This window comes from Myotis myotis, unplaced genomic scaffold, assembly GCF_014108235.1.
Source record: "Myotis myotis isolate mMyoMyo1 unplaced genomic scaffold, mMyoMyo1.p scaffold_m19_p_12, whole genome shotgun sequence".
NCBI classification, from domain to species: domain Eukaryota; kingdom Metazoa; phylum Chordata; class Mammalia; order Chiroptera; family Vespertilionidae; genus Myotis; species Myotis myotis.
In genome coordinates, this window is record NW_023416316.1 from 27,461,021 (window position 1) to 27,475,259 (window position 14,239).

General features: G+C 50.9%; 2 protein-coding genes across 2 annotated transcripts; both read left to right on the top strand.

The window, feature by feature from the left end:
• Positions 1–5,048: 5,048 nt before the first annotated feature.
• On the top strand, positions 5,049–6,331 carry LOC118666773 (olfactory receptor 13J1). The gene has a single exon (XM_036329102.1). The coding sequence runs from the start codon at positions 5,049–5,051 to the stop codon at positions 6,096–6,098; it is 1,050 nt and encodes a 349-aa protein (XP_036184995.1). The 3' UTR covers positions 6,099–6,331.
• A 6,112-nt stretch (positions 6,332–12,443) lies between these two features.
• LOC118667328 (olfactory receptor 13C7-like) lies at positions 12,444–13,427 on the top strand. The gene has a single exon (XM_036330409.1). The coding sequence runs from the start codon at positions 12,444–12,446 to the stop codon at positions 13,425–13,427; it is 984 nt and encodes a 327-aa protein (XP_036186302.1).
• Positions 13,428–14,239: the final 812 nt, after the last annotated feature.

Sequence of the window (14,239 nt, forward strand, 5' to 3'; positions counted from 1 at the left end):
CAGGTGGCAGCCTATCAATGATTCCCTCTCATTACTGATGTTTCTATCTCTCTCTCCTCCCTTCCTCTCTGAAATCAATTTTTTAAAAATACATGAAGCATTTGGGTGGTGGGAATATGGTGCAAATATATTTTTACTGATTTCAGAGAGGAATGTGCCCTGACCGGGAATCGAACCGTGACCTCCTGGTTCATAGGTCAATGCTCAACCACTGAGCCATGCCAGCTGGGCATGATACACAACTTTTTCAAATGCACGGAGAATATTTATCATGCAGCAGGACAGCCCACCAGTATTTCTCACCCCCTCCAACTCTGACTTGCAGAGGCTAAATGTATGGTCAGTATGGCTGAGAGAGTGGGGGCTCCTTTCCTCCTCCCAACCCCCTCTCATAGGGTGAGGCTCTGCCCCAGGTGCAGCATCCAGAGAACATTTGGGTCCCGATCTCACTTACCCTACTTGTAAAGCATTGGGAGAGGCAAGTTGAATAAACAATGAAATAAAAATCCAACAACAGTAACAAAACCCAAAATAAAATGACCCTATTTGATTAAAAGGCCCGTAGCCTGCAGAAGCATGGACCCTGAGAACTAGAAGGAACCTCAGGAGGAACTGTATAGATGACTGTTTTGAGAGCAGGGAGGAGGGGCCAGGTGGAGGTGAGAGGCATCCAGTCATCCACTGACCTGAGCAGGCCCGCTTTGCACTGATGGAGGGATATATGATTCAAGGGTGGACAAAGCAGTGAACCCAGGACCATGCTGTCTCGCTAGGTGATGCTGAGCTAACTCTTTCACCTCCCTAGGGAGGTTCTCCTGTCCGTACAACGGGGATTGGTCAAGAGTCTACAGGACTTTTTTGCTCTGATGGTCTAAATGTTGTCTCTCTTCTTCCAGTTCCCTCCTCTATTGCTCTTCTTCCAGATTTTGCATTTTCTTAAGACCCCTATGACAGTTGAGCCAAGACCTCTAACTCTCCTGGAAAGCAACTCTGACTATCATTTGTTCACTCACTTATTCATTCAGTTTTAAATTTACTCACTGAATTGCTTATGCATTCATTTAACCATATTCTTTTAAAATATATATATTATTGATTTTTACAGAGAGGAAGGAAGAGGGATAGACAGTTAGAACCATCGATGAGAGAGAAACATCGATCAGCTGCCTTCTGCACACCCCCTACTGGGGATGTGCCCGCAACCAAGGTACATGCCCTTGACCGGAATCAAACCCGGGACCCTTCACTACACAGGGTGATGCTCCATCCACTGAGCCAAACTGGTTAGGGCACTTATGCATTCATTTAATTATTCATCTATCGTTCATTTATTCATCCCATAAATGTTCCTGGGCCAGCACTGTCTAGGGACTGACCTGCGAGGGTGGATCCCTGGCCCTGAGCCACTTCCTCCAACTTTTTCACACCAATTAAGGTTTCTAAATAGACTCTGCATAATTAGGTCTTTGGGACATCATCCCTGAAGCACCCCAAAGTTTCTAAGCTGGGCACATTTCCCCTCTCCCTCTACATTGCCTTGGGGATTGTGCTGTCCCTTGGCGCACAGGGAGCTTTGAAAGGCGCCTCTTTCATTTTGCCTGCTCCCCGGGAGGCTGTCATCTAGGATGGAGAGGGTAGCTGTCCAGGTCAGGGAGTCCCTGGCTGCCCACAGCAAACTATTGGGACCCCATTCAGTCTCAAGCCCAACAGAATTTCCTAATCCTACCAAACCTGACACACTTCAGAGAACCCCACTGAAGTCTACGCACTTTGTCTAATTCCACCAAATTCTAAAAGTTCCACTTAGTTTTATTAAGTTGCAAACTCTTCACTGAATTCTACGGAAGTCTAGGCACGGTTCCTCAGTTTGGAAAGCTGGGTCAGCATGAAACCCCGTGTCCTCCCACCAGGGTTTGGGCCTGTTGTTTGACCTGCGTTTCCCCAGCTCCAGCCACAGAAGGTCCCTGGTCTCACACCCTCTGAAACATCGCTCAAGGAGGCCGTGATATGCATCTGGAAGAGCCTGAAGGTAAGTGAAAAAATGGGGATGTGGGGCAGGGGCAGGGGTCTAGGCTGGGAGACAGGATCCCAGGGAATCACTGGAGCCGTGGCTTCCCCCTCGAACCCACTGTGTGACGTTGGGCAAGCCCCTTGCCCTCTCTGGGCCTCCGCTTCCCCACGGATAACAAGGGGCTGGCCTTGCTGGTCTGTAAGAGCCCTCCCGGTTCCGAGGTGTCACCTAGGCTAGGAACAGCTCATATTTGGCAGCCCGCTCGTTCCCAATTTGTCTTAGCCCCAGGAAGTCACAAGCCAGGAAGAAGTTGGCTGTGGCCAGGCTGGGAGCTTCAAGTTGGCCTTCAGAACCTGGGTGAGAAGAGGCCGGTGGCATCCCTGTGGGCTGGCAGGGACAGGCAACAGGCAGAAGTTAGGGAGAAAGGTGAGCACCATCCTAGAGGTGCAGACGCAGGGCTCTGGGCACAAAGGAGAGAGGCTCAGGGTGGCCGGGAGAGGATAAAGAAAGGCTGCCGGGGACGTGGCATTTGAACCGATTTTTGTAGCTAGGAGAGAAGTGAAGGCAGGATGGCCACTGTGGGCTCTGCAGACAAAGCCCCCTGCCCTGCTTTGGGAACCAGAGCTCCTCAGCCACACCCTTCTGATCCTCTTCCCAAAGACCCCACCCCAGCGAGGGCAGGTAGAGAGGGAGGCGAGAGGGAGGCACGGGTCCTCAGCACGCACGGGAAGGCAGGACAAGACACTCAGCTGGTTTTCTGACTTTGTCCCTGCTCTGAGGTTCCTTTGTCCTCCGGGTTCATCCCAGGCAGAGTTAGCTCCCCACCCTCAGGGCTGTTCCTTCTCTAGTGACATGTCCATGGCTGAGCTGGTCTCCACAAACCCCCTCCCAGGGAGAAGCAGTCCTGCCAGGCCTCTGGCACCCTGGCCACAGGCCCAAGGGTCTGTTCCGTGAGTGTGTGTGTGTGTGTGTGTGTGTGTGTGTGTGTGTAAGAGAGAGCAAGAGTGAATGCCTCTACATATGTACATACTCTCATGGGAATGACTGTTAATGTACACACATGAGCATATGTGTGCATGTAAACTCCTAGGCACATATGTGTGTACCTGGGTGTCAAACAGGTGTTTGTGCACACACATGTAAGTGGGTGCACATGTAATGACCCTATGTGAGTGTTTTCCAGCAGGTAGCCAATGGCTGCCGAGGTTTGCTAGTATTTAGGGGATGAACCATAGTGCGCGGAGCCATATAAAGAGGCGGCTGTGGCCTGACCGACACACAGCGGCTGCAGGAAAGCACACCGCCACCGCTGTGCCTCCCCCCGGCCCTGGCACTGTGCCTGCCACTACTGACACTGCTACGTGGTGCGTCTCCAGGAGCCCAGCCTCAGCGTTTCCCAGCTGAGTCTTGGAGGAAGCTCAAAGCTCATCCTCCCCTGAGCCCACAATGTCTCTACACACAATCAGGCTGAGGCCAGACCTTCTATCTGAAGTCCAGAGCTAGGTCCGAGCTCTCCTTCCTGCATAAGTGGCCCTTTATCCCCTGAAATAGGGTCCAGAGCTCTGGACCCTGCGTAAAAATATGTTTGCGAGGGTAATGGGCTTCCTGTCACTGGAGGCATGCAAACAGAAGCAGGATGAGGCGAGGCGTGGAGATTGGAGAAGCTTTCTACCTGGGAATGGTTTGGATTAAGTGACCTGGGGGCACTGTGTCCTCAGCTGTTCCCCTAATGCCTAGCATGATGTCTGTACGTAGTAGGAACTCCATCACTTCTTGATTCCAGAAAGAATAAACACAGGACTAAAAGCAGCAAATCGTCTCATGCAAGGGAATCGCTAACAGGAATCGGTGCTTAATCCAGACCCAGGCTTGGGCAGTATGTCCCGTGGGTTTACTGACAGCATGCCAAGTACCTGACACTAAGGAGAGACTGAATCATGCTCCTCAGCTAGGGAGAATATTGCAGGGGAACATCAGGGAAGGGCCTCCATCTAGTGCAACAAAAGGAACCACCACCATCTGGGGCTTGACAGAAGCAAACATGCGCCCTAGCATGGTGTAGCTGTCACAGTGCTGCCAGGGACCCACTCTGTGACCTCAGTTTCCCCACCTGCACAACGGGAGCTTTGACCAGGTGACCTCTCAGGGTGCTTTCCATGCTGATGCCGTAGAATTCACGAGGTCAAAGCACCTCGGGCTCAGGCCCAGAGAAAATAGGTCTGGGCTGAGCTAAAAGGTCCACCAAATTTTAGCTCAAAAGGCCATGATAAAAGCAGATTCTGAAGGTCAATTTACACACAGTAGCTGATGAAGCAGGTCCTGTGGGGGGGCGGGGGGTGGGGGGAGCAGGTGGACGAGCCCACTGAGCTCAGAGGCCAGCAGCCCCTCCAGTGCAAGGCACAACATATGCTTCATGCATGGAGACGAGAGCTGACTTAAAGAGACAAGTCAGATTTCTGCAGGCTGAGGGATAGAGGAGGACATTCCAGTAGCGGGAACAGTGCAAAGCAGCAGCTCAGAGGCTTCCTCAAATCAGGAGGCCCCTCAGAGACAAGCTAGCCGATTGGTTCTCAGAGTGTGGTACCTTGTCCAACAGCGGCAGCATTACCCAGATCTGCTGAGTCAGAAACTCAGGGGAAGGCGCCCAGCAATGTGTTTAACAAACTTGCCGGGTGATTCTGGGGCATGTGAGGCTCTCTGGTCCAGCCCACTGAATATTTATCTATAGTAGGTTGATGGATGCTCTGTAAAAGGAAGATCCATGGTCAAATAAGTTTAGGCATTACATATTCTACACTGCTTTTGGAAAGTCACAAATCACACTGGCATAGCAAAGGCTCTGAGAAGTCCTGTAGTAGAGCTTTATTTATTTTTGATTAATCCAATGTTGTCTCAATTCGATTTTTCAGTTTGCCTACTAACACTGCCATTCACACTCAGTGAAACGCTGATTTAAATCATTTTTCCCATTGATAAATTGCAGCCTAGAGGTACAGGGATTGCCCCCAGTCACAGAGAGAGTGTGTGTCAGAGCAATATGCCTCACCCCAAAAGAGGCTCTGTGGGCTCCCCACCCGCCTACACCCTCTTTCCCTCCACTGCAGCTGTGGAGCTGGTCAATAGGACAGAGGTCTCTGAGTTCGTTCTGAAAGGATTCTCTGGCTACCCATCCCTGGAGCGCCTGCTCTTCCCTCTGTGCTTGGCCATGTACCTGGTGACTCTGCTGGGGAACACGGCCATCGTAGCGGTGAGTGTGCTGGATGTCCACCTGCACACACCCATGTACTTTTTCCTGGGCAACCTCTCCACCCTGGACATCTGCTACACGTCCACCTTCGTGCCCCTGATGCTCGTCCACCTCCTGTCGGCCCGGAAGACCATCTCCTTTATTGGCTGCGCCATCCAGATGTGTCTGAGCCTATCCACAGGCTCCACAGAGTGTCTGCTGCTGGCCATCATGGCCTACGATCGCTACCTGGCCATTTGCCGGCCACTCAGGTACCCGGTGCTCATGGGCCAGCGGCTCTGCTTGTTGCTGGCAGGAGCCGCCTGGGTCCTCTGTCTCTTCAAGTCAGTGACTGAGACCGTCATCGCCATGAGGCTGCCCTTCTGTGGCCACCGCGTGGTCAGTCACTTCACCTGTGAGATCCTGGCCGTGCTGAAGCTGGCATGTGGTGACACGTCAATCAGCGAGGCCCTCCTGCTGGTGGGCGCCATTCTGCTGCTGCCCGTGCCCCTGGCCTTCATCTGCCTGTCCTACACGCTGATCCTGGCCACCGTCCTGAGGATGCCCTCAGCTGCCGGGCGCCGCAAAGCCTTCTCCACCTGCTCGGCGCACCTGGCCGTGGTGCTGCTTTTCTATGGCACTGTCATCTTCATGTACATGAAGCCCAAGAGCAAGGAGGCCCGCGCCTCTGATGAGGTCTTCACAGTCCTCTACGCCGTGGTCACGCCCATGCTGAACCCTGTCATCTACAGCCTGAGGAACAAGGAGGTGAAGGAGGCCGCCAGGAAGGTGTGGGGCGGGAGATGGTCCTCCAAGCGAGGGAGGGCCTGCAGGTCAGTAGGCGAGGCCTCATGTGCCTAAAGTGAGGATGGTGTGGGGCACAGGGCTGTGTTTCTGGAATCTTCATCCCAGAAAGGCAGCACCAAGTCCCACCGATGTGCAGAGAATAGCTCACAGTTGCCCTCTCTGCTCCTTCCCCGGTATTGCCCTTGGCCAGCCCTGCATGTTTGCCAGCCTCCTGGCTGGCCTCCAGCTTCCAGTCTTTATTTTTTTTAAATATTATTTTATTGATTTCAGAGAAGAAGGATAGAAACATCAATGATGAGAGAATCACCGATCGGCTGCCTCTTACATGCTCCACACTGGGGATCGAACCCACAACCCGGGCATGTGCCCCGACTGGGAATAGAACCATGACCTCCTAGCTCATAGGTCAACGCTCAACCAGTGAGCCACGCCGGCCAGGCCACATCCCAGTCTTACTCCTCCTTCCAATCTCTCCTCCCAGGGGCAGCCAGGAGATCTTTTGAAAAAGCACATGTGATCATGTCACTCTCCCGACTGAAACCCCTAAATGGCTCCCCACTGCTCTCAGGACGAAGTGCTACCTCTTCAGTGGGCATCCGAGGTCCTGACCAACCCCGCAGCCGTCGCCCACATTCTCACTCCTGACAGCCACACACACCGGCCAAGTGGGGCCTCGGTAACACCCTGCACTGCCCAGCTTGGTGCTCTTCTTGGTTCTTCCCACAAAGCAGCCCCGGCCCAGCACACAACTCCACGTGTAAAAGGAGTGCCTAACCCTCAAAGCCCAGCACAAATGCCACCTCCTCCTGGAAGCCACCCCACTTTGCTCCTCCTGCTCTATTTTCAGTATTACTGTCAGAGCAGGGAGTGTCGAATTCCACTCTTTTCCAAAGTTCAGCAATGCCCTACCCAGGCCCCTCATAGGTTTCCTCAATAAACAAATGATAGTGTCAATGTAGGGATAATAATGGCAGAGCCTGGGGTTCTTCCTAAATCTGAGCAGAGCTAGATGGAGTGCACAGATGACAGGCAAGACCGAGAGCCCCTGGGAGATGACAGTAGAGGCAGTGATGAGGCCTCAAGTCCAAGATTTCCAGACCTGCCCAGCTGCCAGGACAACAGTCACCTGGTGCAGCCCAGGACCTGGATTCCCCCATCTTCCCTGAGTAGCAGCGGCTGCCAGTACCTCCCTGGGCAGCATCCAGGCCTCACCTGGCTTTGGGGAAGCTTGCTCTACTGCTCTTCGTCCCACCCCCCTGACATCCTGCCATAGCCGACTCTTCCCGGTGCTCAGCCTCTTCCCAGCTTTCCTTGCTGAGAGCTCAGTGAACACAGAAATGAGCCCAGACTCTCACAGAATCTCCATTCCCTGCCCGCTCTGGCCTCGGAGGCACCATCTGTATGACGGGACAGCTGGTCTTGGCCTCCAAGCAGGTAAGCACAGGCCTTGCTTGAGTCCTCGTTCCCCTCCGTCCCTCTTTCTGCTTCTGTTGGTCAGAACAGAGGCACCGAGGAGAGAAGCACCCCACTCCCTGCACCCCAACCCTCTCAACCAAGCCAGGGTGAAGGTTGCCAGCCAAGACGTTCTGCTGGGCCTTCGGTGCCACTATAGGAGCTCGGACTTCATCCTGTGGGCATTGGGGGTTTTAAATCACATTTACAGTTAGAAAGGCCACTGATTATATACAATTCTCCATCCATGAAACTGGCAAAGAATTTTTAAAATGTCTATTGTTAATTAAAGTGCACTGAAGTAGGTAATGCCATATACTGTTGGTGGGAATGGGAATAAACTGATATGAATTTCCTGCAGAGTAAGTTGGAGTATGAATCAAGAGACTTAAAAACTTCCAGACCCTTTGACCAACACCTCTACTTCTAGGAATAAGTCTAAGAAGATAATTACAGGCACAAAGAATTATATACAAGAATATTCATCATGGGATTGTTTATAGTAACAAAAAATTGTAAGAATCTCAATGTCCAATCATAGAAGAATGTTTAAATAAATCCTGGCGGAGTCCAAACCTATATAATTTTATTAATCAATGTCACCCAAATAAATTCAATAAAATGTTTTAAAAATAACTTTAAAAGAAAAAAACTAAGTGGTCACAATTTTCACCTGTATTCTTGATAAAAATCCCAAAAGCCAAATCATAGTACAATGGAAAATTTTGCATCAGCTGCTGCTTTACTTAAAACTGTTTTTTAGCCCCTAAACTGTGTCAACTTATTTTTTATTGTGGGAAGGAAACAGAAAAGGAAAGAGAAGGGATTGAGAAGGGAAAGGGGAGAGAAACCCGTAGACCTCATGCTCCTGGCTAAATCCCGGACTTAATGGTCCCTCACAAGTGCTTGGGATCTCATACCCCATACAGCAATTTGCTTTTCTTACACTTCCATGAATCCAGGTCCTTACAACAATCCTGGAAGATGACAGCCATTTCACAGACTAGTATGCCCAGGTCCAGGCCAGGGGAGCCATGGTCCCCAAGCCTCAGACCCAAAAAGGCAGGACTGCAATGAGACCCAGTCTTCAGATTCTCTGTCCAGTGTCACTCTTGTGCCAGCTCCAACCCCCTCCCAGGGACAGCACACAGAGCCTGGAGTCTCTGAAGCCCCACAGCTGCCAAACCTGCAGACTTGTGTAGTTGCAGGGTTTGAACTTTAAATTGGGCAGGGACTGCGAAGTCCCTGAAGGCAGGGAGCAGACAAGTTGTCTATGTGGCAGGTATCAGGAGGCTGGTCCTCGTGGGCACGGCCCTGGCCCATCCCTGCACAAGTGTGTCTGCTGGTAATGAACTCGGCACATCCCAGCTCTGCTCTCGGGCCAGCTCACCTGGCAGCCCACTCCAGTTACCTGCATGCACTAATGCCACTGGGCCAACAGGGAGGAGGTAAGAAGAGTCCGTAACATGCTGACTCCTCTCAGTAAATCTTTTTTAAACATGTAAAAATCAGAATATCTGCTTGGGAAAGAGGACATAATACTAAGAATATCAGCTACCACTTATTGATTCCTTACCATGCATCAGGCTCTGAGCTGAGAGCTTCGCATGCATCATCTCACTGGATCCTCACAATAACCTCACAAGGAAATACTGTTCTTATCTCTGCATTACAGGTAAGGAAGGTAGGGCTGAGGGAACTGTTAGCGAGTGGGACCTGGGATTTGGGTCCTGGTCAGTCTGACTCCAAACCCCATGCTCACCTGCTCTGCTATACAGCAAGGAGGAAGTGATGCAGGAATCTGAGATCCCGCGTGTCAGGGAAACTGAAAACCAAGCTTTCATCTTGCTGAGTCATTCACCTTTCTTTTAAAATAATTTTTGAAGCTAAAGTAAGTATGAAATTTATCAGCTAATGAAATTGATATTGACCTTGAAAAATAACCCTGGGTCTGTTAGACTTCATGATTGGGAAGTTGATGGAAGGATGTGAGGAAATGTTTGGAGGTTACAGAGTACCAGAGACTGCCTAAGTGAATGGCTCCATTTCACCAAGGGAGAAATCTGACCAAGGTCATAGAACAGAACCAGAAGAAAGGCAAGAATCAACCCAGTTCCCTCACTCCCAGTCCCAGTTCATGGCATCACCCTGTCTCTCAGGGGATGAATATGGTGAGTGGAATTAGACAACTATCTCAGAGACACTCCTATCTCTCTGTGAACCTGATTTTCCAGGGCATGACAGAGTGAGGCACTGGCTGATACATGCAGTGTTTTTCTGTGTATTATGGAAGTCATCATACCCAAACACTCAGCTATATTTCCAGTTCTCCTCTTCCTGAGCCTGTGGTAGGATTACACAGGGCCAGTGGATTGTGGGTGGATGTGAAACACACCTCTACTGGGTCAGAGCATTTAACTGCTGGTATGAGATGCTCTAGTGCAGTGGTTCTCAACCTTCCTAATGCCGCAACCCTTCAATACAGTTCTTCATGTTGTGGTGACCCCCAATCTCATTGTTACAAATTGAACATAATTAAAGCATAGTGATTAATCACAAAAACAATATGTAATTATATATGTGCTTTCTGATGGTCTTAGGCGGCCCCTGTAAAAGGGTCATTCGACCCCCAAAGGGGTCGCGGCCCACAGGTTGAGAACCGCTGCTCTAGTGTTTTCTTCGCAAGCCATACCAACTGGTGATGCTTCTGATAGTGGAGCCTCCATCAGCCAGGTCTCTGAGGAAGACGACATGGAACAGAGCCCCCTGGAAACCTACAATGGGGGTGTAGCATGAGAAATTCGCTTAATATCACCCTTATTCAGGATGGAGGAATAAGGAAACCAGCGCAGGCTCTGGGGAAAGAGGGGGTCATGACAGACACTGACCTAAAGGTTGAACATTTCCACTCTACAGGGTGTGTAAGCCTGATTTCTGGTCATCATTCCCAGAGGTGTCTAGCCCAACAGGTACTTATGGCTGAAGACAAATCCTTTGATCTGGAGCCTCAGTAACAACTTGCTAGTGCTGGGCAGCTCCCTGCACCTTTACATGCATGTTTCCTCTGAGCTACACAGCATCCCCATTTCTCAAAAGGAAACGGAGTCTCAGAGAGGTCAAGTGACTTGATCACTATCACACAGCCAGTTAGTGCTGATGCTGGATGCAAAACTAAGTTTTTTGAATCTTGATTATCTGTTCAGTGACTGCTCTTGGCAGTACTCGCTGTAGGAAGTGCTGAGAGGAAGGAGACAGAGTCCTGCTCACGAGTGCAGTAGAGGAGACAGTACAGAGCACACCATGAACACAGAGGGATGGCGAAGGGCTAAAAGCATCAGAAGAGAGCAGGTGACTGCAGGGAGCAGGAGGGAGAAGAAAGGAGCGATTAAGCTGGGCTCTGAGGAATGAGCGGGAATGCCCCCACTGGGGAAGGGAGGGAGGGCATGCCTACAAAAGGAAAATTCTTGGGCAAAGCACTGGGAAAAAACAAAGTCTGCTAAGTAGAGGCTGAGCCCCTTTGTGCCTACACACAGATGCAGTTAAGGAGGGAGAAAGGGGGGCAAATCCATCCCTGAAGGACAGGCAGGGCTCCAATGCTGTCCCAGGACACTGGCCTTACTGTCAACCCCAGAGGGAAGGGGCTGGAGGTGATTCTATCTTCTGACTGAAAGTCACACTCAGCTTCTATTTCTCCTTTAGACCAGAGGCCACCTGGCCCTACGGCAGCTTTGCTGTTTAACAAGACTGCCTTGGGGACATTTCCGCTTCCTCCTGTGAATACCTGACACTGGCATTTCCCAAGGAGGCGGGGAGTCCTGCCAGGACAGCAATGAAAGCGCCTGGGCGAAGACTGCAGCCTCTGCTCGCCCTCCCTGTATAAACTAGTCAGTGACTGACCATTCGGCGAGATGAGAGCCGGGTCTTCCCTCCTGTGTGGCGTCCGTGCCAGTCCCGTCTATCCTAAAAAGCAATATGGAGGTCAAGGAGGAGCTACTTGGATTAAATCCTGTGGCCAGTGGCTCTACCGGGATATGCTGTTCTTTCAAAAATCAGCAGAGGGTCTATGATTCCTTAAGGAGTGATGACCAGAAACCAGGCTACACACCCTGTGAGTGGAAATGTTCAACCCTTAAGGGCCAAAAGGAACATTTGGTGAGCACCATCCAGCACCCGCCTGCCTTACAGAGCTCATCTCCCCTCGTCCAGGGAAGAGGGAGCCCTCGTGACAGGTGTGGCATCTTTCTGTCCACTTATTTTCTTACTGCTATGGCCCCAGCACCTAAACAATACCTAGCACAGAGTAGCTTTCAAAAATATTCACCAATGAATGAATCTGAAACGATGTGCATGACTCAGCCATACGAAGTCATGACCTAGAGCAGCGGTTCTTAACCTGTGGGTCACGACCCCTTTGGGGGTCAAACGACCCTTTCACAGGGGTCGCCTAAATACATCCTGCATATCAGATATTTACATTACGATTCATAACAGTAGCAACATTACAGTTATGAAGTAGCAACGAAAATAATTTTATGGTTGGGGGTCACCACAACATGAGGAACTGTATTAAAGGGTCACGGCATTAGGAAGGTTGAGAACCACTGACCTAGAGTTTCCTGTTAACAGCCAAGAACTCTAAATTCTAGCGGAGCTTGTCAAACATGAATCCTACTCCACTGTCTCCGAGCCCACCCTGGGGGGAACCACAAAAGAGCTGAAGGGACCAGAATGTATCTCATCTCCCCTGAGTTGAGTCAGAACTGCAGAGCCGAGGCGGCCAGCTTGTAGACCTTCAGTCTAAGTCTCTCAGTATACAGATGGTGAAACTAAATTCCAGAGGTGGGGCTGACCTGCCCCAGGGCACGTATTCCGGTTGCCTGGCTCCCAGGCCAGCCAGAGCTTTTCCCAACATCTGTGTGGCCCAGATTTGAAAGGAGGGAAAATGAGATGGCTGGGGCCAACGAGACAGCCGTGACAGAATATGTCCTGCTGGGCCTACACGGCCACCATAACATAGAGATGGTCCTGTTTGTGCTCTGCCTGGGCATCTACTCTGTGAACGTGCTGGGGAATGCCCTCCTCATTGGGCTGAACATGCTGGACACCCGCCTGCACAGCCCCATGTACTTCTTTCTCAGCAACCTCTCTCTCTTGGACATCTGTGGCACATCCTCCTTCGTGCCTTTCATGCTGGTCAACTTCCTGGAAGCCCAAAGGACCATCTCCTTCCCTGGCTGTGCCCTGCAGATGTACCTGACCCTGGCACTGGGCTCCACGGAGTGCGTGCTCTTGGCCGTGATGGCATATGACCGTTATGTGGCTATCTGCCAGCCGCTTAGGTACCCAGAACTCATGAGTGGGCAGACGTGCGTGCAGATGGCAGCGCTGAGCTGGGGAACGGGCTTTGTCAACTCATTGCTGCAGTCCATTGTCACCTGGAGCCTCCCGTTCTGTGGCCACCATGTCATTAACCACTTCTTCTGTGAGATCTTGGCAGTGCTGAAACTGGCCTGTGGGGACATCTCTCTCAATGCACTGCTTTTAATGGTGGCCACAGCTGTCCTGTCACTGGCCCCGCTCCTGCTCATCTGCATGTCGTACATTTTCATCCTTAATGCCATCCTTAGGGTGCCCTCTGCTGCAGGTCGGGGCAAAGCCTTCTCCACCTGCTCTGCCCACCTCACAGTGGTAGTGGTTTTCTATGGGACTATATCCTTCATGTACTTTAAGCCCAAGGCCAAGGACCCTGACTTGGATAAGATTATTGCATTGTTCTATGGGGTCGTGACACCCTCACTGAACCCCATCATTTACAGCCTGAGAAATGCAGAGGTAAAAGCTGCTGCCATAGCTCTGCTGGGGGGGAATCTGTTCTGCAGGAAAATGTCCCGCTTCTCCTGTTCTCAACCTCTATTCGGCAGGAGAGTCTAGGTTATAATATGGTGATAACTTCAAAATTTCAGTGGCTTAGGACCACAAAGAGTTATTTCTCGCTCATGCTACAGGCCCATTAGAGGTTGGCTGGGGAGGGGTCTGTTCTATCATCATCTTCACCCCTCTGGGACTCAGAGTAATAGAGCAACTACTGGGACATTGCTGGTCACCATGACAATAGGAAAAGAGAAAATGACAAAGCCTGCACTGACTCTTCAAGCTTCCGCTCAGAAGTAGCATGCTACTTCCACTTACATTTTAAGTGGCTTCAAGGTGTGTCTGGGTAGCCAAGGTCTGTCTTTGCATGTGGCACAGAAGTGGTAGAGAGCCTCAGGACTACAAGGGGTTACACAGATAGGACCAGAAATCTGCTCCGGCATGACCTACCTGCTCTGCTGACTGACGGCCGGCTGGAAGGATGTAAATCTCAGGGGGTAGGTGCCTATAGACTGAGGTGACCAGAAAGAACATGCTCCCAACATCTTTGCACCACATAAACCCTTGGGACGCAGCTGTGACTCTTGGGGAAAGAGAAGAAATTCCAAATTGACAAAATATGATCCTTCTGGCACTCAGGCAAAATGGGGCTCAAAACAGAAGTTACATTTTTGTGACAATTCCTTCCCATCTGAGCTTTGTACCCGCTAGTCCAATTTTCTGGGACCTCGGCTTCCTCCCTTGTTGAGTGTGGGTACCACACACTCAACACACACACACAAAGACTCACTCATTCACACACAGACTCACCCACTCACAACTCCCTTTTCCCAGCTGTGCAGCCTGGCACAATAGGACTGAAGCTTCAGACA